The sequence below is a fragment of the Cibotium barometz genome, chromosome 17 (assembly GCF_041138505.1).
Source record: "Cibotium barometz isolate CiBa-2024 chromosome 17, ASM4113850v1, whole genome shotgun sequence".
NCBI classification, from domain to species: domain Eukaryota; kingdom Viridiplantae; phylum Streptophyta; class Polypodiopsida; order Cyatheales; family Cibotiaceae; genus Cibotium; species Cibotium barometz.
In genome coordinates this window covers 45926231-45952347 of record NC_141062.1, presented here as the reverse complement: position 1 = coordinate 45952347, position 26117 = coordinate 45926231, and the positions used below count along the sequence as shown (strand labels likewise).

The 26117-nt window shown below is 44.1% G+C and overlaps 1 protein-coding gene across 1 annotated transcript in view; it reads left to right on the top strand.

Moving 5' to 3' along the window:
* Window positions 1-4305: 4305 nt before the first annotated feature.
* LOC147630071 (vesicle-associated membrane protein 714-like) overlaps window positions 4306-26117 on the top strand; it is a 63372-nt gene continuing 41560 nt past the window's right edge. Inside the window, exons 1-2 of the mRNA XM_086811695.1 lie at window positions 4306-4611; window positions 21025-21215. Of these exons, the coding sequence (XP_086667821.1) occupies window positions 4389-4611; window positions 21025-21215 (414 nt within the window). The 5' untranslated portion in view covers window positions 4306-4388. The remainder of the gene's footprint in view (window positions 4612-21024; window positions 21216-26117) is intronic.

The following is a 26117-nucleotide window of genomic DNA, read 5'->3' as shown; positions in this document are numbered from 1 at the left end:
GCTAATTGGAAGAACGCTTGTGAAAATAGAATGTAGTGTAGTGTATCTGCATCTCTTCTCCTCCATGCCAAGATAAGAGCAAGATCTGGAAAAAGGATTGACTATCAATTCCATTAATGGTGTCACATGCCCTTACAAAAAGATTACCTTTATCTTCAACTTCCAGTAATTTCCCTTTAAAGCTAAGGTGATGGAAGAACCCTTTAGGTTGCATTAATTAGAAATTGAGCGATTTCTTTGAATTGGATCACACATAACAACTAGGCAAAGAGTCTTGTCTACTAGAGCTTACACTTTGATACCATGAAATAAATTATGACTCGCAAGTCAAACAGTAAGAGCTTCAATGTAAGACTAGGTACAACTTGAAAAATGAAATAAATTATGACTCGCAAGTCAAATAGTAAGAGCTTCAAATGTAAGACTAGGTACAACTTGCAAAATGAAATAGATGGGGAACAATGCTAAATTATTGTTACAAAATAAAAAATACATTTGATGGTAATTGCTTCCTACTTGACTGCTCCAATTGGGAGCTTTCATAACATTCATGAAATATACTAAGACGGAGTCCATATATATATATATATCGCATACACTATAAAGCAAGGGTGCACATACAATGAAGCTATATGATGATATTTATTCTTATTTGAGAGATGCATTATGTGTTTATATATAGTTCCCAAGGGGGTTGTATGATAGACCCATGTTAGCCACACACTCCATTGGGTCAAACTAAACCCAACTCATAACGTCACTTGAATGGTTCAATATTAGACTAAGCACTAAGCATAAGACCATTACGCCTTAGTGTAGCTTCCGGACCCATTTGAGATCACCTAGGCACCCATTTAGACCCTATAACTTAAGCATGATGTGTCTTGAGAATATCTTTCGCTACCCTTACTGCAATGAGATATGGGAATATCAATTGCACGTATATGTAGCCTACTTGGGTGGATGCCAATCCTATCTAAGCCATGTCTAACCCCATCAAGCGTTAATGTTGTTTCAACAAACACAAAGCAACTTCTCCTCATAAAGAGAGCCTAACAAATTAGAGTTGTTTGATACCCATGTAGTAAGTTGAGAGTGAACATTTTTCAAACACCCCCTCCCCCCTATATGTCCATTTGCATGATGTTGAGTTGATGAATATACGATTCTAGAAGATCTCTCCCAAGAGCCTTTATGAAGATATATGTATAATTCTTTGTTGTTAAGAAGAGATGATCTTCACCTCTCCATCCATGATCATTTGCGTATAAAGTGACTTTAAAGCTAATGCACTTTGTGGGTTCATGGAACACAAGGTTCTTTATGATTGACGTGCAACTATGATTATGACACTTTACATCTTCATTAGCTAACTACTCTAGCACTATTTCCATATCCCGTTTAACCAGATTGCTTTATAAGAACCAAAGCTTGTTTCTTTGTACTCAAAATTAGTACATAAAAGGACCAAAATAATATTTTTTTTTAAAATCCATGACATAATTCCATCCAATAAAGAAGTGGTAATCTATCACTCATCATCTCCTACTACAAAAATCACTTACACACAAAACCTAGTTAAGGAGGCCTTGCTCACCACATATAGGTGATGTCATACACTCTTATGTACCTTTGATGTATGTCAATGCCCATAACCCTACTGTAATGGTTCTTCGAGGTTTGTTTTTAAAACTTCTCAACACATTAATTACATAGTTGATGTTTGGCCATATATTACACAAGAAGACTAGATTCCTCTCATTAGCCTCTTCCACGATTTTCATGTCCCAAGTAGGCTTATTTCATACAAGGAAAGTACGTGAGGTGAGTTCATACAAAAAGGTGACTTATCCACCAAGGGCCCCTGTAACCATCTTGGAATTAGTTTCCAACTAACTCGCACTCAAACCCTTTGAGATTATCTGAGTTCATACAAAAAGGTGACTTATCCACCAAGGGCCCCTGCAAACCATCTTGGAATTAGTTTCCAACTAACTCGCACTCAAACCCTTTGAGATTATCTGAGTACTTATTTTGTCCATAGAACACAAGAGCAATATGTCTTAGGATCTCCCTTAGTTTAATCCATTTCACCCCCCCACCCCCCCCCCCATGTATGTTGCCTATTTGGCCGAATGCTAGCCACACTCAACCCACAACCTCCACATTGGAACTTCAACCCCCTAATCACTCGACAGCATGGTAGGTAACTTATTTCTTCATTTTTCAATGTCAAGTTGCCCAAAAGAGTTTGAATGTACGTCTTTTTGCCTTGAACTTAGGAGAGAGCTTTGATAGAAATTGGAAAAATAAAAACTCTTATGGGGATCCTCCTCATAATCTCTTTTCATATAGATGCTTACAATGTTTAAGCATACTTCCTTCACCTTCAGCAACACATCGCAAAAAGATGTAGCATCTTCAAAATTAGGGATGTGGTATATTCAACATGATAAAGGGCCTTGTTACATCACAATGAAAGACATTTTGATCCACTTTGCCTCATTTTTTTTTTTACAAGATTAATCTTGTGACATTGATCATTTCCATGCCCTTTGTGGACCCTAAAATTGCCATTTTAAAACCTAGAAAACATAGTTCTACTTTGTAAGTGCTTCAATGCACCCCCTTTTGTAATAATCCAAATCAAGGAGGCCAAGTCTATGAAGACATATAATATAAAGAGACTATAATTTTCATGGCTACCTGTAAACCACTTACTATTCATGTTGGCGAGGACACTACCATAGCATCCCTCTCCAAAAACAAAGGACTAATAGTGCTTATAACTTGCTCTTTGTTGATGTAGCTTGCAATGCGCTCATACCAAGTGGTGATAGCCCTATAGATGATGGCCTTGCAATCTTACAATTGGTGGTTCTATTATTGCTAAGAGGTCCATTGATAAGGAACCCACAATAAAGCAAATTAGCTCTTAAAAGCTAGGGTTTTGAAGAAAAGCTAGAATTTGGAAGAAAGGCCAAGGTTTCTTCAAAGAGAGGCAACCTGAGGCCTTGTGGCATTTATCTGATCAAAATAGAAAGACAAGATAGCACCTTTGAATTATTCTAATAGATAGACAAGATAGCACCTTATACATTTGAATCCTAATGCGAGGGTTTCAAGAGTAAAAGTTGCATGTATGGACACATAGTAAAGGGGGTTGTCTTGAGAAGCAAACAAGAAGTGCTAATAATGAAAAGCATGTGTACTAGTTAGTCAAAGATAAGGTTTTGGGAAATAATAAACATCTCAAACTCCACATTAGTGTTGAAATTCGAAGCCTTCAGAGGGCATCAAAGTCCTTCAAACCTTCTAAAAATGGCATCTTAGAAAATAGGGTTGCAAGAGAAGGCCACCGGAAGCCACTATTTTGAATCCTAATGAAAGTTGCATGTATGGACACATAGTAAAGAGGGGTTGTCTTGAGAAGCAAACAAGAAGTCTAACAAACAAAAAGCATTTGTACTAGTTGGCTACAGATAAAGTTTTGGGAAAAAATAAACATGTCAAAGTCCACACAAGTGCTGAAATTTGAAGCCTTCAGAGGGCTCAAAGCCCTCTGAATCTTATAGAAAAGGTAGCTTAGAAAATAAGGTTGCAAAAGAAGGCCACTATTTTGAATCCTAATGAAAGTTGCATGTATGGACACATAGTAAAGAGGGGTTGTCTTGAGAAGCAAACAAGAAGTGCTAACAAACAAAAAGCATTTGTACTAGTTAGTTAAAGATAAAGTTTTGGGAAAAAATAAACAACTCGAACTCCAGAGTCCCACCCCACCCCCCGCCCCCCCAACCAAAGAAATCCCTCTATTTAGGACATTCACACATTTTCCCATGCTAGCTCATAATCCCATGTTTTTGCTTAGCAGCATGGGGGAATCTACCTCGCCCCATCTCTCATGAGAATAAGAATCCTCTTCAAAATTTTCAAGTTTTAGTTATGTTTTGCAAAATTTATAGAGAAATGCCTTCTCAAAATGGTCAATTTCCTCTTCAAATTACAATGAGAAGGTTTTCAATTTGACTCAATAAAATGTATTTCCCAAACACTACTCCATATCTGTCCCACAAATTTGAGCAAAATTTGAACAAGTTCTAGGCTAAGTCGAACTGAGTCTCCCCATCCACTCACCTTTTACGCACACACCCAATATTTTCGCCCTTGCCCAGCTCGTGTGTGAAGCCCCTTAGGGACTTGGGGGGGGGGGTTCACACGCTCTAAAAAGTTAAACGGTTTGACAATATCTAAAAAGTTAAAGGGGCCCAGTGCCATGTAAGCATAAGAGAAATTAAATGTCTAACCTGGCCGAGGCTCGTGAATGCTACACAGGACTTCTTCATTGTCAGAGGTTTCTGCTCCAAAGTTCAAACTCCAATTTTGGATTCATGGCGATTCTGTATGCCCTGGTGGCCAGGGGAACTGTGGTTCTAGCGGAGTTCAGTGCTGCGTCCGGCAACGCGGGCACCATCGCCCGCCGCCTGCTGGAGAAGCTGTCCATAGCAGTGAGAGGGGACACGCGCCTCTCCTTCGCCCAAGACCGCCATGTCTTCCACATCATGCGCTCAGAGCAGCTCACCTTCCTCTGCATGGCCAACGACACCTTCGGAAGTAAGCCTTTCTCGCACGCGAATGTAATTGTAAAGGGATGTGAACTGAGGGTTTTTGATCTATACATGTGTTTACATGATCCAGATCACCCTAGGGTTCAGTTTTACCGCTAGGTTTTCATGTAGGGTCGTATGATGCTAGGATTTGTCATGTTTCATTTAACGTAAGGGTTTAGGTAAATGTCTTGTTGTCCATATTACTCCCAGAGTATCATTTTCTGCTAGGGTTTGTTATCTATCATGGGTTTTCATTCCTTTCATGTACTGCTAGGGGTTGCTATGTATTATATCCTCCGATTATGGAGAGAGGTTGATTGTTTATTGCTGATCTCATGGCAAAAGTCAATCTGCCGTTTGGTACTTGCATGGACCATTTTGCAAACTACTCAAGTTTATTACTACATTCCTGTGTGCCATGTTTTTCTTGGCCAGCCTTAGTGGGGACAAGCTGACAGCTTTCCTTTCGAGTTCACACCATTTGGCAAATTATTCATCTCCAATTTTTGGACAGCAGGTGCTAGGAACAATGGGAAGCTAGAAACAATGAGATATGATGGCAGGTAGCAAACATGATTTAGTCTAAATTAGTCCCAATCTGGCATGGGTTGGCCTTTGGCTGGCCCATAGGCATGCTTAACATGCATCTACCTGACTAAATTGAAAGAATGTGCACAAGCGGAAGCAAATAAACATGAGAGAGAGAAAGATTGCAAGCAAGAACAAGAGCTTTATTAGCTTGAGGTTACAGAGTTCAAGAGCCAGCAAATAGGGCAATTGAAAGATGATTGAATGAATAAAAGAGAGCAAGTCTTATATACTTGTGCATGAAGCAGTTGGCTGTAGAAAACAGGCCGACAAGACTCCAGAGAGATGCAATATTTTAACACCCTCTCTGCATCTTGAAGTGTGCAAAAAAAAAATAAAATCAGAAGAAAATTGATGAAACGAAGGTGCGACCATGGACACCTCAGCATGGCCAGGACTGAGTACACCTCGGAAAATGCACGTGTCAGCTTGTTGTCTTTAGAAAACATAATGCCACTATAAAGAGCAAAAGAAAATCTGCATGGCTCCAAACTCAAAGTAGAACTGTGAACACATCACATCCAATAACCTCGAACAAATGAACATGGCACATCCTATCCATAGTCTCTGCTGACCAATAGTTCTGGAACTCATCCAAACCATGAAGGAAACTTGGTTGATCCTGGAACTCATCCGGACCATCAAGTGAACTTGCTTGTCTTTATACTTGGAACTCCGACACACGGGTCCCATGCTCCAGATTTAATATAAGAGAGCTTTTGAAAGCTCCCTCTCTCGCCCACAAGCCGTTTCTGGAAGACAGCGCGCAGGGGATGTCCTTAGGATCAGAGCAAGACACCAGTCATGTTCTCTCCAGTCTGTAAGGCCTTGGGAGAGCTGGGGTTATCACTAGATGAGTCAGTGTCAGTGTCATGTGACTTGTTTTGCCCTTCTTTGAAGACTTGCCCTTGTCCCTGGCTTTGCCTTTGTTCTTGGACTGACAATCCTTTGACAAGTGGCCTTTCTTCCCACACTTGTAACATCGACTCCGAACTTTCTTCTGCACCGTCGAGAGTGCCTGATCAGGTCCAATAGATGATGAAACTTTCAATTTCCCCTGTGAAACTAGGATGGATTCCTCTTCCACACAGATCATCAAACTCGAGGGAACGTGTTGTGATCTGAACCCGCAAAGCTCGGGAAACCATGTCATAATCTGCAGGAAGCCTGATGAGGAGGAGAGCAGCTAACTGAGAAGAGGTTAGGGTAGTACTCATTGCCACTAATTGGTCATGAATTACCTTAACCTTCATCACAAATGATTGCATGGAAGTCCCTGCTGTAAACTCCAGGGAAAAGAGCTGACCCAATAGGTTGACAGACCGCATTGTAGAGTCCCGTGCATATAGATATGTTAGCTTTCTCCAAACAGAAGCAGCACAATCCAATGTTTGCACGGCGGGGGAGACCTCTGGTGAGATGGCTCGTACAAGTGCAGAGTGAGCTTTTGAGTCTTGATTCTCCCAAGCTAAAAGTTCTGCGAGAAAGGCATCCTCCTGGTCCTGAGTCCACTTCTTAGAGCTAGTAGGGCGTTCAGGCTTTCGTTCGTGGCCCTTAACAATCTCCTAGAGTCCCTTGTGTGTGAACCAGACCTTCATCTGTAGCTTCTAGTGATCATAGTTTGAACCACTGAGCTTGTCCTCCTTGTTCGTGAGGGGGGGACCCATGTCTGCCTCAAAGAAGCTGTCTCAAACAACCTCTGTAGCTAAGCAATCCACGTGCTCTCTCAAGCACCTTTCCATAGGATCCAACTAGGGACTAGTAGCCCCCTCTGAAGATGCAAGCTGGACAGCAGCAAAAGAAACCCAAAAACACACCACTGGCAAACTCCTACCGGAAGAGGGAGGGGATCTTGGAGGGAGAAGAGCTGAGGTGCCACTTGTCTGATGCACTTACTGAATCTGCAGCTAGAAATCCTCCACTTGCCTCTGTAGAAGAAAACGCAGCTTGGGGGCTGGCCGACAGCAGTTGGAGGGCTTGTAGAGCAAAAAACGCAGCCACTGTTTGAAGGATCTACAGCCTGGAGAATCTAGGGAAGTAGAAAACGGAGAGAAGTAGATTGTGAAACAGCCAGAGCCTAGGCGTATGATACCATGAAGAATGTGCACAAGCGGAAGCAAATAAACATGAGAGATTGCAAGCAAGAACAAGCGCTTTATTAGCTTGAGGTTACAGAGTACAAGAGCCAGCAAATAGGGCAATTGAAAGATGATTGAATGAATAAAAGAGAGCAACTCTTATATACTTGTGCATGAAGCAGTTGGTTGGCTGTAGAAAACAGGGCGACAGGACTCCACGACAGCATTAAGAGAGATGCAATGTTTTATTAACATAAACTTCTACATTCTTGCTAATGCACGGACTAAAGCAAGGTTGACTTCTACATGAACCTATATGAAGGTTGACTTCTACATGAACCTATATGATGAATTCTCCAAGTGGAGAGGACTGACACATGTAGACTCTCTATGGCTGTGGAGACTGACTTACATAGCTCGTGCCTAACATGTCCCGAATTGGGGCTCACAATGGGGCTACAGCATATGAAAAAATATTCCTAAAAAAGGGAATCCTACTTTATACATGTTGCATTGATGTAGAGCTAGTGCGTCACATAGCACTTTAGTGCAGGGTGCATGTTACATATGGGGTAGTTATCACTATATAAGTGAGGCTTGGATTATTATTGAGACAGTTGTTGTACGGATGCACCACTAATGTTGTGGCTTGGACCAAGAGAGCATACATGCTCATGCCACGCACATGGCGGCTACGTAGGTTGGCATGTCGAAGGCATATGGTAGGCTTCAGTGGTATGGGACGCTGGAGTTAGACATGGGCCTATGGGATTGTGCAGGAAGCCCTAGCCTTGGCCTAGGGGAGATCGGTGGATGCCGGTCATGGTTGGGAGATGACTATTACACATGATTCGGTTTAAGACTAACCTTGGTTTTTCATCTGTGTTTAGGGAGATTCAAGGAAGGACTTTACACATATATGGGTGAATAACTCTTTTTATTTCTCCATTCTTTGTCTTGATGTCTAAATTGTTTCAGTGGATACTTAGGATTACTTGCAAAATGTTTCTATAAGAGTATCGAATAGTATATTTGTCACACAAATTTTTTTCCCTCCAACACTATGTTGTATTCTAAAAGCACAAGATTTACTCGCTAGTGTTTTGTAAAATATTTCAACCTTCGATACCGCTAACTTAGATTCCTTAGCAATAAAATAAATGCATTAGGTTCCTTTGGAGTAAACTCACCTTGCCACCCAAAATTATTAAGGACTATGAATCAAGCATTTCTTTTATTATTGACAATCACTTTTAAATAAATGCATTAGGTTCCTTTGCAGTAAAAAACTCACCTTGCCCCACCAAAAATTTCCAAGGATGTATTAATCAAGCATTTCTTTTATTATTGACAATCACTTTTACTGCTCATAGTCTTCTTTTGAGTAAGAGGGAATGTTACATTTAGTGATCAAGTAAAGATAATCTTTCTTCATTAATAGGGTATAGCTTTTTGTTGAAGCACAAGCCTTCTTTTTAGAGATACAATTTTTTAATTGTAACTCCACACTTTATTTGATTAATCTATGGATCAAGGCAATAAAATACTTATTATTAATGTCCAAATATTCTTGGGCTTTGTAAGGTCAGTCATGCTCAAGCTAATTAATATAATTAGTAAGTGTGTTTCAAACTTTCATGGTTACTTTATATGTAGTTAATTTAGACCAACATCAACATCCACACCTTTGAAGCACAAGAAAATTTGGTCTTTGTTTCCTTCATAGCCGCATGGCAGAAATAAAACAACGTAATGCTTTTTTTGTAATCAATTGTACCCATCCAAGTTTAAACTTTTGCATATTCCTGCATCATCAAGTCTTAGGAATGCAATACATGTGGAGTCTAGACAATGGTATGTATCTTTTGTAGAGCTTGTTCTATTGCCAATGGTCCTTTTTCTATGTTAGAATCAATCATACACAAAGCTCTTGTTTGTGAGTCTCTGGGGAAGAATTTTTGGAGTTTGCGGCATGTGTTGTTTAGCATAAGAATGCAGGCTTATCAAAAAAATTAGGGGCTTTTGACTTTTCAATCATTTGGTGTACTAAATTGGGCTCTTATTTGGATATCCTTTTGGTCGTGTAATTGGTTGCCTTTGTCATGACACCATAGGAAAATCTCTAAGTCCTAATGTGGAAGAGAAAAAGGAATTAAGATAGAAAGAGGACTCTCTAGTTCATTCATGAAACAGAAATCGGGATTGTTGGAGAATGTACAGGCGGAAGCATAAACAATGTTCATTCTGTCAGAATACGCAGCGGAGGTGATGACCAAATCTGGAAACACAAGAGCACGTGCAGAAAATAGACAGCAATGGAGAGAGAGAGGCGTATAACTCTACTGTATATACACAAGATCCCGAATACAATACACAATGTGGCAAGGGGCTGTGGGGCCATTTTATATGGCCCCAAACAGCAGTCGGCCTGTTCATAGGCAGCCGACAGGACTCCAGAAGTGCCCACGACTGTATACACCAGTCGGCCAGCTCATAGGGGTGTCGGCCAGCACCAAGGAGGTCCACGACCCGTCCACATACAGTCGGCCACCACCACTAAGAGGACTGATGCAGTCGGCTACCAAAAAGGACATCGTGCCACCTCAGGGCTGCCTCCCAAGCCACAGAAAAAATTGGGAAAAATGGGGGAAAAATACGAGGAGTGAGGAAAAATGAGAAAACACCTACAAAGGGCGGGCACACCCACAACAGAGGCCCTGGTGTCTGGTAAAGATAGGAGATGACTTCTAACACATTCTTGAACAACCGGAGGAAATTAGGAAAGACAAATTGCCGTGGAGAGCATGTTGACAGAAAATGATCAAAGAAAAAAGTGGTTTAATAATAATCTCAAGGATAAGGAAATCAATGAGGGAGACCTTGTTCTTATGTATGGAGTCTGTAACATTTTGTGTCTACAAAATAACACCTGAAGGTACCATGCGTGTTGAAACCCTTGATAGGATTGAAATCATTAGCTTCCTTAATGGCACAAAACTCAAAAAGTATAATGATCCTCTTATCGAGAAAGCCTTACAAGTCACATATGATAAGAAGACAGCCAAGGAAAAAGCAAAATTAAAGAAAGGCCAAGCTGGACAAGAAGCTAAGAAAGGCAAATACGACAACAACAAATGACGAGACATTATTCCTGAATCTGCATATGCCTTGTGGGAGAAGTTGAAGGAGACATAGAGGAGCACATAGCACCTCTATGAACATCCATTCAATTGCCTAGCCCTTATGGTAAAGTTGAGAGAGAGTAGAGAGAGCTTGTGGACAAGATCACCTTTTATATTAGCTTGAAGCTTTACAATGGCAATTGGCCAGCAAGAGAATGTTGAACTCGTGCAAGGGATTGGATGATAAGTGAGCAATGGGGAGGACTCCTTATATAGTGAATATATGACCTGGCCGATATCTCTAAAACAGGTCAACTAGCTCACGACCTACTACATAGGGAGAAAATACATAAAATACCAAATAAATGGTACAACTCCAAAACACTAAGATGCATAAATTCTAACACCCCCTCTGCAGCTCATAGTGTGCAAGAGTCGGAAGAAGATAAGCCGATTAAGATGCAACCATGGACCCTCTAGCACCGCGAATACTGGAATCACCTCGGAGAGAGCACCCACCAACTTATTTCTTCAAAACAAAATGCTACCACGAGCAACAAGGAACTTTGCTTGGCCACGAATTCTTACACAAGTGTGCAGTGAACTCCAAGAATAGATGATGAGCTGCTGGACACACCGTCCCCATAATCCCCAACAGTGGACGGAAAACACATCACGTCCCAAAAGCCTCGAACAATGAACTCAGAACGGATCCGGTCCATAATCTCTACTACACAAAAGATAACCATGTCCTTCCAGATGTCTAATGCTTGGAACTCCGAATCACAGTCCCTATGCACTAGTAAGTGGAGCTGTAATCAGCCCCCTCTCCCGCCCACAAGCCTCCTCTGGCTGGAAGCACATGGGGTAGAGAAGCACACCATTTGGGTCCTCCTGAGCCGGAAGCGCCCTGGGAGCCCTAGAAGTGGTACCATAAGAATCTGTATCATTATTTTGTGTATGATTATTACCCGTTTTTGTTGGCCAAATAAACTTGTTTTCCAAAAGAGAAGCAGTGACACTGTCGTGTATGTTGCACTGTAACAAGTGCTTGATCCTGTCCACTAGGACGGAACCTTACTTGCTCTTGAGAAACAAGGATAGATGCCTCCTCCAAGAGGGAACCCATATCCGCAGCAACAAGAAACACAGATGTCAGCCCTCAAAGACTTCTCTCAAGTGCTTTCCAATGAAGCGAGGCTCCAGAACCAATCAGCCCCCTCTCAAAACTGAGAGAGGAGGAGGCTGGACAGCAGCAAAACAGTGAACCTCCTACCGGAAGGGCAGGGACTCGTGGAGAAAGAAGGAGATGTACAGCCACTTGTCTGGCAACTCCACATGCAAGAAACTCACCAACAACTGATGTCGGAGTAGAAAACACAGCCAAAACTCCAACGCTTGCCTCTGTAGAAGAAAATGTTTGTGGCATGTGAACAGGTGATAAGTATTAATCTAAAACTTTGTTTATTATTATCAAGGTTTTATAACCTTAGCTGTTTCCACTTATTAAAGTTGGGCACTGCCCATTGGCCAGTGTGTCTCCAGATCAGTTTGAATCACTATAAGCATATTACCCCCCCCCCCCCCCCCCCCCCCCCGGGCACGCGTGCGGGGCGGGGCCCCGCCGCGGGGGGGGGGGGGGGGGGGGGGGGGGGGGGATAAAACAAGCCAAGATCCAGGGTGCCCTGAAAATAGTGGAAGATACGCTTAACGCTTGCCAATGCTTAGTACTCGGAGTGTGCATAAATTTGTTGGCTTGGGAAACACCAAATTGTATATCTGGTCTTGTGTTGCACAAAAATATGAGACATCCAACTACTTGGCTGTACATACTCATGTCATAAGGCTCTCCTGCATCATACATGCTCAATTTATTCTGTAGTTCTAGGGTAGAAATAGACTTACAATCCTGAAAGCCAAACTTATGCAAGAGCTTTTGTGTGTAGTTGGGTTGAAGCATCGTAATGCCGTCATCTGTCTACACAAACTATATGGCCAAATAGTAATGCAAGAGACCCAGATCTGACATCTTGAATGAGGTCTTTAATTCAGCTTTGAAAGCTGAAATTGCATCCTCACTATTCCCAGTCAATAGCATGTCAACCATGTAAAATATGAGCACAAGTAAAACCCTATGATCCCAATTACTCTGGCTACCACCGAGGCAACAATTGCCGTGTGCGCCGGGGTGGGGTGGGGTGGGGTGGGGGGGTGTGTTTACCTGCCCAAACATCCCTCCGATTGAATGGAGGAGAGGGTGATACAAGCCGGGGAAGCAGATCGTGACGGGCAAGCTAGAAATACCTGTAAGGGAGTTAGATGCGGGGTTGAAGCCGTGATGCCATCTAGCCAAAAACGCATGAGCATTGAGTATTGTGATGGGGCTCTGTTGCATCAATCAACCTGCCGCCTGCAAAAAAAGGATACCGGTGATTTTGCCCTGCTCACCAATGAGGGTTGCCTACAGCAAGTCCTGAATTTGTCCGTGTGGGGCGGCTCCCTACGAGCTTGCAAACTAGGGAAGATGTCAAATCCACACGGATCTTCCCTCGTGATCGATCTTGGTTCGAAACTCGAATCCTGCAAACAAACGAACAACAAACAAGCAAGGGGGTGCAGGCCTGACTCACCTCCCAACCATGACAGCCGTGGGCGAGCCCACAGTCTTGGCTGTCCCCACCGAGCCACGAGCTGAGCTAACTAAGTTGACGTACCGACCAATCTCCTCCTCGCGACGTCCCATACCGCCACGAAGCTGCCCTCGCGGGCCTCGAGATTGCTGCCGGCCTCGGCTGCATAAAGCAGGTGCACGTCTGCACTAGATCCAGGCTCCAAGACCATAGAGCTCTCACAAACTCGCGAGACTCTCTATGTTCCAATAACTAACCTTGGCCACCCTTTTATAGGCTCTTGGCCGGTCATCGGGCGTCCACACTTGGTCGCCCGCCCGTCCATACTTGGGTGCCCGCCCGTTAGTATATCCCTAACTCAGCTCGTCAATCAGCCTGCCTAGTTCCAAGCTTCCCCAAGCCTCGAAACTAGTCTTGCATGCGTATAGCACACGGTAGATACCCACTGTGCACATGACATACTCCCCTTCCTCTAAGAGCTCACTCCTGAGCTCACTAAAAAGCCAGGGTAATCTCTCTGAAGAGAAGTCAGTGTCTCCCATGTAGCGTCCTCCTCAACACGATCCTTCCACTTGATCTTGTATTCCGTGATAAGCGTATGACGCAATCTTCGTTCACGAAAGCCAAGAATCTTTTCAGGTTCGTGCGGAACAAATGTCATGTCCTGGACATCTATAATTTCTTGAGGAGTAACTAACTGATCTGCTCCACCCAGTACTTCCTTAAGTCTACTGACATGAAATACAGGATGAACTTTCACATGAGAAGGCAAATCCAATTCATATGCAACTGAACCAATCCGTCGTGTAACACGAAATGGTCCACAGTATCTAGGGGATAATTTCGGAGATCTACCTGTCCGTAAAGTCTCGGAATCTTTCGGAACTCGCAAATACACCATCGTTCCTTCAGAGAACTCTCTAGGTGAACGATGTCTATTAGAATAAAACCTGTCTCGGTCTTGAGCACTTCTAATAGATTCCTTTGCAACTTGTAACATTTCCTGCATATCTTGCAAAAAATTACGTGCTGCATCATGCTGAAGTCCTGAGAATCCTACTGTAACAGGTGATCTTGGTTGAAAACCGTACATAAGCATGAAAGGACTAAACCCTGTACTCGTATGCTTAGTACTGTTGTATGCAAATTCTAACATAGGAAGATAATCCTCCCATGAACTTTGTCTTTTGGATACATATGCTCGAAGCATATCCTCCAAAATCTGATTCACTCTTTCAGTCTGGCCATCAGATTGAGGATGATCTGAGGAACTCAAATTCAAAGTTGTTTCCAACTTCTCGAAAACAAGCTTCCAAAAGTCACTCGTAAACTTAGAGTCCCTATCACTGACTATGTCCTGCGGTAACCCGTACAGTCTAAACAATTGCTCGATAAACTGCCGAGCTAATTGCGTAGCTGTAATATTCTTCCGGGTCGGTAAAAATCTAGCCATCTTTGTCAAGCGATCTACCACAACCCAAATAGAATCGTGGCCTTGATGTGTTCTTGGCAATCCGGTAATAAAATCCATGGAAATACTTTCCCATTTATTACGTGGGATTTGCAAAGGATGCAACAACCCAGCCTGTCTAAAGCGTTCAGCTTTATTTGCCTGACAAATATGACACTTGAGAACATAATCTTCTACATACCCTTTCATCTTCGGCCAATAAAAAGTGTGTTTCACTAATGATAGTGTCCTGTGTACCCCAGGGTATCCAGCAGAAGGGGCGTCGTGACACTCCCTCAGAATCTTGGACCTAATGTCCGGGATCTGTGGTACACAAATTTTGTCATTACGGAATAGTAAACCATTCCGAATCATCCACTGACCTCCTGCAGCCTGAATGGTAGACTGCGCAGTCACCGAGTCTTGGTCAATCAATGAGCTCCCGTCCTGGATCTTCTGCCAAAATGGACCAAAATAACTATTAGTCCTGCAAAGCCCTCTCAATGACTGAAATAAGTCAGTAGAAATCTCGGTGAACGACAAAGTATTCACCTCTCTAATCCGACTAAGCGCATCTGCAATATTATTCATGGACCCTTTCCGATAACGGATCTCAAAATCAAAATCTTGCATTAACTCTGCCCAACGAGCTTTCCTGCCTCTCAAATCATCCGCATCACACACATACTTGATTGACTGATGATCAGTCAATACCACAAACTTGGAGCCATATAAATAATGTCTCCAAACCTTGAGAGCATGAATCACAGCATAAAGCTCCTTCTCAAGCGAGATTGAGTGTCATCTAGCTTTTTAGTTTCAAAAGCAACCGGTCTACCATCTTGAAATAAAGCAGCCCCAATAGCATAGTCACTGGCATCAGTTTCAAGAACATAAGGCCGACTAGGATCAGGCAATGCTAAGATAGGTGCTTCCTTGACTTTATCTTTCAAAAGTCTGAAGGCCATATCCAAATCGTTATTCCAAGTGATAGGCTGATTGGACTTACGTCCACGACCTTTCAATAAGTCGGTCGTCGGTAGTGTGAGCTGAGAGTACTCTCGTACAGATTTCCTAAGAAAAACAACAAAACCGAGAAAAGAACGAAGTTGTTTCACTGTTCGCGGTATAGGCCAGTCCAAAACCTTCTGAACTCGGTCATAGTCAATGCTCAATCCATCTCTAGTGATCTTGTGTCCCAAGTAAATGATGTCGGTCATAAAGAACTCACATTTACTGAATTTAGCATATAGTCGATTCTGTCTTAAAATAGATAAGACAATCGTGAGGTGTCTGACATGATCCTCAAGAGTACGACTATATATCAAAATATCATCCAGGAACACCACCACAAATTTTCCCAAATGTTCACGAAAAAGATCGTTCATCATTTGCTGGAAAGTGGCTGGAGCATTGGTTAACCCAAAAGGTAATACGAGAAACTCGTAATGGCCATACCTAGTCCGAAAGGCAGTTCTTTCGACATGTCTTTCATGAATACGTATCTGGTGATAGCCAGTACGCAAATCTATCTTCGTGAAATATTTCGCTCCTGCTAACCGGTCAATTAGGTCATCTGATCTAGGGAGAGGATAACGGTTCTTAATGGTCAGCTTGTTCAATCTTTTGTAATCTATACACATTCTCCAAGTATTGTCCTTCTTTCTCCTAAGCAACACAGGTGCACCCCAAGGTGATTTACTTGGACGGATCTGGTCCATCCTTAAATAATCTTCGAGTTGTTTAGCCAACTCATCTTCCTCAGCTTGGCTCATCCTATAAGGTGGAATACTCACAGGATGAGCACCAGGGATCAATTCGATACGATGATCTACTGCCCGTTCAGGTGGTAAACCCGATGGCAATTTCTTAGGAAATACATCTTGAAACGAATCAAGTATCTTCTGTAATTCTTTGCTTTCAAACACACTTAATTCATTCATATCCATGGAAGGGATGAGAAAAGAAGAAAGTGGAATCAAAACACAATGGAAAGCAGTGTACAAAGAAGAATTCATTATATTTCCAAAATCAATTGTATTTACAAGAGGTCCCTGAGAGGGATGGATACAATCACCTAAAATACTATACTTGGTGTCCCTATGCTGAAAAGAAAAAATATGACTAGACCAATCTATCTGGACATCAAGAGTCTTAAACCACTCAATCCCTAATAACAAGTCTACATTTTCCAGATGCATGACATAGCATTCCAGAGTATCTTTGTAGTCCTGAATCTGGATTGGAAGCATCTCGACCTTGCGATCCCAAACTTGTCTGCCCGCAGGTAGACGTACCTCATAGGTATGGTCACTGAGTGTCGTGTCAAGACTCAATTTCTGCACAAGTTTGTAGTTAACAAAGTTATGCGAACTGCCAGGGTCTAAAAGAATGTGAATTTTATGGCCATTCACTTCTCCATAAACTCGGAGAAGATCATGTATGCCAAATACCTTAGAATTGAACAGACAATCAGAACAAGTACTAGGGCGAGAAAGTACAGTAATTGACGTACCTGTCAAAGACAACTGGTTAGCTGCCTTTGACTTGGGTCCTGCGTTTGACTTGGTACCCTTTTGCTTCGGGCACTCATTACGCATGTGTCCTTTTTCTTCGCAGATAAAACAACGTCCTTCCTTCTTGAGCTTCAAAGCCCTAAGGAGTCGTTTCTTCTTCGCTGGTGTCGAACTGGAATTCTTCGAAGGTTGGTCTGAAGACTTGCCTTCTGTCTTGTTAGCCATAGGTGCGGAGAACTTTCTTTTACGTTTGTTCCCCTGCTCGGTAACGGGTTTTGACTTGGAAGAGACCATCGTATCATCATAGATACGAGCTGAATGAATGGTCTCGTCCAAAGTTTTACATTTGTTATTTTTAACCTGTAATCGGTACGAGTCTGGTAAACCAGCTACGAAAAACCCCAAAAGAGTAGTGGGATCCATCTTTGTAGCCTTCATCTGCAAGTCACGAAACTTCTGGAGGTAGACCTCATAAGTGAGGTGCTGCGAGGTCATGGTCAAAGCTGAAAACCGGGCAACAACATCGTAGTCATCCTCTTTCTTGAGGAATTCTTTCTTGAAACTGTCTTCGAATTGTGCCCAAGTCGTTGGCTTTGGGTTCAGTTCCTTCCACCAAAGCAAAGCTTTGCCGGACAGGAAACCTGCTGCTAACTGTATCTTCTTTCCATCATCATATGGATGAAACTGAAAGTGAACTTGCCACTTATGTAGCCAAGTGTCCACGATCTCCTTGGTTCTCTGCTTTTGCTCGCCCCCGAACGGTTCCGGAGTAATATTGGGGCCTAAAGCTGAAGCCAAGGTATCCATTCCCGAGAAAGTAGAGAGGGTAGTGGTCAATAGAGCGATGGAGTTCTGCAAAGCCTGCATCTGGGCTGCGATTTGTGCCTGACGTTCCGCCGAAGAAGCTTCAAGAGTTACTTTGAACTCTTGGAAATCTGATTTTGACACAAACTCGTCAAAAAGATCGGCATCAGTGCCTTCCGTAGCCGGCAAGCCTTCGCGTTCCACGAGGGGCTCCAACTCTGATTCTTGGGTCGACATCGTGAAGAGGATACGTGGAGAGAAAATTTGGTCTTTGCACAACAAAAGTGCGAGCGAACTTGAGAGCTTGAGAGCTTGAAAACTTGAGAACTTGAGAACTCGAGAGATGTGTGGCAAGAAGCCCACGTGAGGGGGTTTATAAAGGTTTCCCAAAAGCCAAAAAATCTCGAAAAGCTATGCTTAGCTTTTGCTTTAGCTTTTGTGTTTTTTTTCTTTTTCTTTTTTCTTGAATAAATAAATAAATAAATATATATATATATATATTTTAATATATATATATATATATGGATATATATATTCGCTTTTCTTAAAAAAATAAACATCTTGAAACCTTTGAAACCTTGGAGGAGAGATGACTTTTAAATTTTTATAAAAAATTTAAACTTAAAAAAAACAAAAGCTTGTAAAAAAAACGTAAGCTTTACTTCTGTTTTTTTTTTTTTTCTCTCCTGGATTAACCCGTCGGCTGTTTGCAGGCGTCACACGTGCAGGGTCGCTCGCCATCTTTGCTGCCGGCCTGCTTTCCAACGTTTGCGCCAGCCTCGCGTAGGACTTGCCACCACTAGGCTGCGTGGGCCTGGGCTGGCTACGCAGGACTGGCCTGGGCGCTTTGCTTGGCAGGCCTGGCTGGCTACGCTACCTGGCTTGGGCGCTTCCCTTGTGGCAGGCCTGGCTGGCTATGCTGCCTGGCCTGGGCGCTTCCCTTGGCAGGCCTGGCCGCCTGGTCATGGAGGCATGGCCGCCCGCTTCCCTGCCTGCGCACAAGTCAGCCTGCGCACAAGCGCCTGGATACGTGCGCCAGAGCATATTAAACAACCTGCAACAAGCGACTGCATAATAATACCCGCCACAGTCGTCGATAGACAACGCTAGTACTTGCCAGTACACAAACGCTCTCTCTCTCACTCTCTCTCTCTCTCGTTCAACGAAAAGAAACGAAAAGCATCATGCTTTTTTTTCCTGATTTTCTGTTTTCTCTCATGCGACTGCACAACATCGACTCCTCTTCTTTGCAAAGCAATCAACCCTTCTTATTCTACCATCTCCCATCAACATGGGGTTCTTTGATGAAGAAAAAACACATACGAAATCTGAAACTGCAGTATGCACAGGCAAAACAGCAAGTTTTTAACACATACCGTTCTTCGACCTCTTCTTCTCTACCTACCGACTTGCTCGTTCACGAGGTATGCTCTGATACCACTGTCAAATCCACACGGATCTTCCCTCGTGATCGATCTTGGTTCGAAACTCGAATCCTGCAAACAAACGAACAACAAACAAGCAAGGGGGTGCAGGCCTGACTCACCTCCCAACCATGACAGCCGTGGGCGAGCCCACAGTCTTGGCTGTCCCCACCGAGCCACGAGCTGAGCTAACTAAGTTGACGTACCGACCAATCTCCTCCTCGCGACGTCCCATACCGCCACGAAGCTGCCCTCGCGGGCCTCGAGATTGCTGCCGGCCTCGGCTGCATAAAGCAGGTGCACGTCTGCACTAGATCCAGGCTCCAAGACCATAGAGCTCTCACAAACTCGCGAGACTCTCTATGTTCCAATAACTAACCTTGGCCACCCTTTTATAGGCTCTTGGCCGGTCATCGGGCGTCCACACTTGGCCGCCCGCCCGTCCATACTTGGGTGCCCGCCCGTTAGTATATCCCTAACTCAGCTCGTCAATCAGCCTGCCTAGTTCCAAGCTTCCCCAAGCCTCGAAACTAGTCTTGCATGCGTATAGCACACGGTAGATACCCACTGTGCACATGACAGAAGAGGCCGTGAGGGAGGCAACTGTAGAATCCAAGAGTTGGAGGTCTCCTTTGGAAAAATGGCAAAGGGTGGCGTCCTCGGTTGGGGATGACAGAGCCCAGAGAGTCCTACTAAAAGGGAAAAGCCCGGAGGAGCCAAACCTCGCCTAAAGAACAAAAAACCCTAACACTGGAACCTGAAGAGAAAAGGGAACGGACGGGGGGACGAGGGAAAAGGAAAGGAGCTGGAGAGGTTCTTGGGAGGAAGGGCAAGGGTAGGACAGCTGGGGGCTACAACATCAATTGAGGGTTGGTGGAGAAGGGCAATGAGGTGGGCAAGGTGGGCCAATGGCGGACGGAGGCTGAGGGGTAGGTGGATGGGAAGCGAGGGTGGTAGGCGAAAGGGAGAGCTCACAAGTAGGCAGGTGTGCGGAGGGTGGGGGACGGGCAGCGGGAGCACGAAGGCGGTGAAAGGCGAGAAGTGGGGGCGCAATGGCAAGCAGGCAGAGCAAAGTAGGTAGGCAGAAGGCGGAGAGCACATGGCGCAGGGAGAGGGGTGACCAGGTAAGGACGGCGCAGAGGGGGAGGGTGGCAGGTTTGTGCATTGGGGAGGCTCTGTCTCTCGTGTTCATTGATTATTTCTAGAGCACACAGGTCATCGGAATGTATTGATTTTGATCTCACATAATATAAAGCATTTGAAGTGATATCATTCTGAGTATTTTATCAAAGGAGATTGTTCCCGGGCATAGCATGGGCCTCCATTCTAGTTACTATTAGTTAAAAGTGAAATGAGAAAAATAAGTTGAGAAAAATAAAGTAGAAACTAGGGATCGATCACAATTTGGAGGAGATGGTGAGGAAATTGGGGTGAAATCCGGGAGGCATGTTTGGAGAGAACATTAGGAAATGGAAAAGGGCAATGATGACTTTGGTTTTCTACTTTTTTGGCTAGGAAATTTCATTTTTTTGGTACTATGAGTTGAGTTCTTGGTCCTAGAAGATAATTATACATTTCTTATTGAGGTTTTAAAGGCGAGGATGATTTATCATCTATGTTTTGGTAAAGTTTTTGGAGGCTATGTACTTTAGGAGCAATGCACATGCTTAAGAAAGCTAATTTGGTGTTGTCTTTCTAATATCCAATTAGTGCTACCTTTCTTTCCAAGTGTTTGGCAATGCTTGTGTCATGGATGTAGTTGATATTATTGCTTCTCACTTTTTCTATGTATATGTTATTTTTAGGACGCATTCCATTTGCATATTTGGAAGACATTCACATGAGATTCATGAAGACCTATGGACAGACGGCTTATATAGCTCTTGCTTATGCAATGAATGATGAATTTTCAAGAGTCCTACATCAGCAAATGGAGTACTTTTCTACCAACCCCAATGCGGATACTATTAATCGTGCCAAAGGAGAAATGAACGAGGCAAGTTTTTTTTTTGTTTTTTTTGGGAGATATATTAATGTCTTCAAAAGACTCGGAGGGTCTTTGTGACCAAAAAGGTAGTACATTGCATCCATAATGAATATTGAACCATGGAAGATTTTTTTGGTAGGAAACTAGCTACGACCACCATGCATTGTGGTCCCATAAATCACACAGGATAAGGATACATATACAATTTTCACAAAGGCTAAAGTATCCATGTGATCCTACATGGTGACAATGGGTGGCCGTATAGTGATACCATCCTCCTCCAGAATAGAAAGCAAAGTAGCCATAGCATCTCCCTTTGTGATGGGAGCTCGCTATGTCGTCGAAGGATATCCTGGATATGCAGCTACCGGGTGGAGGGATGAGGCCTCTGAGGTCTCGGTTGTTTGGCCCTCAGAAGGGATCACACATGCTCATTAATGACACTCAGTGTACGTGGGGCTGGAGGATCATGCATCTGTGTAGGCCGTCATGGACCTGCTGGCTGGTCGTGCTGCTACTCCTATCAGGCCACTATAGTTGGTAACTGTGACCCAAAGAAATCTGTGATAAGGTCTGGGAGGCGCCTTCCTGGCTTTGTATCTTGGAATGCTGCCTCAGCATGTAATGATGAAGCTCCAATAACTACATGCCTAAATATCTGTATTTTCGTATTGCATGACCTGTGATGAGGGGGGGTCGTGAAGAGAACGAAATCTCCCTCAGATCTCATAGTAGGGTGGGCAGCTGAACAAACAGTGCTTCTCATCCTCCACCTCACTAGTGGTGCATATACATGCATCTCAGATGCTCTTGGTTCTGCGAGACTCAGTACCTTGGGCCTTCAATGAACCCATCCTCAGAAAGAAGAAAAATCTCTGTAAAACTGAGGTGTTTTTTTGGTGAGGGCTAGTGGGGACACCCATGACCGGCTCGTGTGAAGCCATAGCAGGTCCAGATGAATGAAATGGTTGATCTCTTGCTATGTAGAGATCCTAAAACGGAGAATCCAGCTGTTGTAGAAGGGAGGAATCGGTCCATCTGCCTGCGTGAGAAAAAGAAAGAAAGTAACTTATATTAAATGTCTTTAAAAGACCTAGTGGGTCTATGAGACCAAAAGTGATACAATAGTGTCCATGTAATCTCATCATGGTACAAAAGAAAACAAAGACGAGAGCTATGAGCTGGGAATGTCAAGTCCGAGCCATCTGATACAAAGTGGGACTATCATCATCATACAACCTATGGAGCTAACCCCCCAATAGGAGGTCACTTTGTGCCTCTTCAAGATCTCCTCAAGCTGGGGCTGATGTCTGTGTTGCTGGTCGAGGTCGAGGTCGAGAGAGAGAAGCGTCTACTAAAGACCCAATCAGCCTATGAGACCAAAGTGATACAATAATGTCCATGGCATATCTCATCATGGAATGGAAAATAAAACAGAAACAAAACATTAACATAGCTATCTTGTTGGGGTGATACAAAACTGTTCATGGAAACTCATCATGGAATACTAGGAACATAGAAACATCAGAGCAGCATCAGCCCCCAGTAGATGGTATACCACTCTCGAAAATATCAAGCATGGCGCTAATGAGTATGGCCGAGAGGTCTCCCTCAGCTATGTTACGTGGAAAGGTAGCTCGATGGCGGTGGAGCATGTCCTGGATTTGGAGCTGATGAGGGCATCGTGGCCGGGGGCATTGGGCACGCTACTAGAGTGTGGAGGCCCGGTCCAAGGTCCGGAGCAACTCAAGGTGGGTCCACAAGATCCACTGAATTTGTGTCCTCCACCTCTTGGTTCCGGAAGAAACTGGTGATGGTTGGCCGGCAAGGAAGGGGGCGGGGTGGCTGGGGCCAAAGCTCTCTCAAGAAAGTGTCCCTGTGTCTGCCGAGCTCATGCAAGAAGAGGCCTAGGCAACGTTGGTCCTAGAGAGTGGACCAAATCCCTCATGAAACAGACAGTGAAACCTCTCGCAGATCTCATAGTATACTGGGCAGCTGCCAATGGCATATGTAATCCTCCTTTGTGTCAACCTTTGTGTGGCATAATCGGTAGATCCTCTCCTCTCTGGGTCTCTGTATGAGCTTCCCGGCTTTGAAGACGCGCTCAGCTCTACCTGTCTCCACTTTGAGGCGGTGGGATGAAACCCGTATCTGGCCAATTGCAATCCGCATGGCATGGGACATGTGAACAATCAGGCAGCTTGGCTGCTGAATGAATTCATTCTCAATGCGTGCTCTGTAGAAGTGCATCTTCGTTGGGAGTTTCGGAGGTGTGATCCATGTGCAATGGGTGTAGAGGCTGAGAAGATCTAAGTGGATAACCGGGTTGGTATCATAGTTGCCAGGCGTTTCATGAAACGCGTTCCATAAACGTTTCTTTCAAATCCCAGACGTTTCATACAAAACAGGGGGGGTTACATGTCAGAATACGCGGCGGAGATGATGACCAGATATGGGAACACGAGCAAAACGCAGTGCAGAAAATCGCAGCACAAGAGAGAGAGAGATAGAGGCGTGTAACTCTGCTCTATATACACAAGAAGATCCCGAGAATGATACAAAAATGACAAGGGGGCTGGGGGCCATTTTATATGCCCCCCCATCAGCAGTCGGCCTGCTGTAGGGCAGCCAACAGGACACAAAAACACCCCCACGACTGAAAAATCCACAGTCGGCCAGCAGCAAAGGGGGTCGGCCAGCATAAGGGAAGTCCACGACTCATGCAATGCAGTCGGCCACTTCCAGAGTCTCTAGAGATGTAGTCGGCTAGGTTCAAGGTCCTCCTGCCACTACGAGATTGCCTCCCATGCCACAGAAAAATAGGGAAAAAATGGGGGGGAAATACGGAGAGTGGGGAAAAATGAGAAAACACCTCATAAGGGCGGGCACACCCACAACAAAGGCCTTGGTGTATAAAAATAGACAGGAGATGACTTCTAACACCCCCTCTCAGCTCCTGGCTGTGAAACCAACCACAAGGAGCTGGAGTGCCGCCCGAGCAAATCCTGAGACAGCGACTTCGTGAAGAGGTCCATCGTACTGTCCTCCATCGAGCAGAACTCTAGCAAGATGTCATCAGCAACGATCTGTTCACGAACAAAGTGCCTCTGGATGACCATGGGTTCCTCCAGTGGAAGCCCAATCCTGCAATGCAACCTCACCTCCTCATAAGCAGCATCACAAGCAGCCCGGTACTCTGTCTCTGTCCTCGACAAGGCAAAAGATGACTCTCTTACTGCTCCAAAAAACTGCTCCTGGGCTTGAAGTAGATCTCCTCGTGTCCGGATCTCCTCCCCAAACTAAGTCACTCCAACCGTGGAGTCGGACTCCATCAATCAATCCCCCTCTTGTGCACAAGAGTTGAAACCGGCTTGACGGGCGGTGAAACAAACACTTGCACATAAAACACTTCAACGCCATTGAGGACCTAGAAAAGGAAAACAAACAGGGGGAGCTAGAGTGCTCCTGCAAACAGTACACGGACACCGATTGGCCCCAAAACGCAGTGGCGCCCCTTGCGGTATTTCTTTAATTGATTATAAGAGCTTTGATTACAATAAGGCTGGGAACTCGGCCGTCATAGTAGAACTCCTGAAGCCTGCAAAGAACCTGCATCATGGCTTCTTGTCCACTCGGCATCCACAAACAAATCCAGCCATTGTTCACATCGAAAGACTCTCTCACATTGAGTCTGCATCACATAGAAGCTTTCTCCCATGATCAGGACTGCCACAACCATCCATAGCCTCTCACACTATGAATAGCCTCAAGACAGCACCTGCACCTGGTCGCCACACAGCCCTGTGCCAGATGACGAGCAGCAGTCTGTACTTGGTCGCCACGCAGCCAATCAGCACGTTCTCTCCTTCACGCAGCCACAATCACCCTGAAGCGCAGCCCTGTAGCACACCTTGAAGCACAGCCCGCCAGCCCTTCCCATAGAGAAAAAGCGCACACTCCAGATTCAGTAGTCGCCTCCCAAAAAGCATGAGAGAGAAAAAGGCGCATCCTCCAAAAGTGGAGTAGCTTGCCAAAATAGCTTTTGGGCCACCAAAGGTTATAAAACCTTTTTAATTAAAATGTCTTTGTCCCCTTCACACTTGGGGTTGTCCACACATGGGTTTCCTTTTCAACTCCAAACAGATGCCATTCACACTGTCCACCATGTCCCCGTGCACACCTGCATACTGTCCAGAGAAAAACACAGGGTCATGACATACCTCCCTCTTTAAAAATTGCAAGCGTCCTCGATTGCACTCAATGGCACAGTAAGGCATCTTATGAGCAAAGACTCCCCATACGACAAAAGCAATGGCCCTCAAGTGCATCTGGGTGATGAAATAATCATCCTGCACAATAGGCCACACTATCACATCAAAGTGACAAACCACTCTTGCTTGTTCCTTCAGAACCTACAGCAAAAGTTTAAAACCAAATGGAAACACGTTAACTGTGTTAGCCAAAAACAAAACCATGCATCATTCTACATATGACAAACATATGCATGACACATATATGCATTCGCAAACAATATGCTCCTCAAGTTGCTCTACCTACTCTAAAGTAACAGTCTAAGGGCTGCTCGCAAGCCTTACGCCCATGGGCATCCCGCAGGACCCACGACTGATGGTACAACATGAGCATATGAAAGCATTCAATGCATCCAAACACTACATCCACTAAGTACTTCCCACATATGTCTCATGGCCATCCCGCAGGAGTCACACCCAGTGGTGCATCCATGCACATAATAAAGTACTTGATGTATCATACCAATATACATGCAGCACACGACACAATCTAGAGTATTACCCAATGTATTCTCAATGGTACCAGGATCCAATGGCACCAGAATACAATAATTCCACAAAAATTGTATGCATACATGCACAAATAGAGTTCGATCCATAT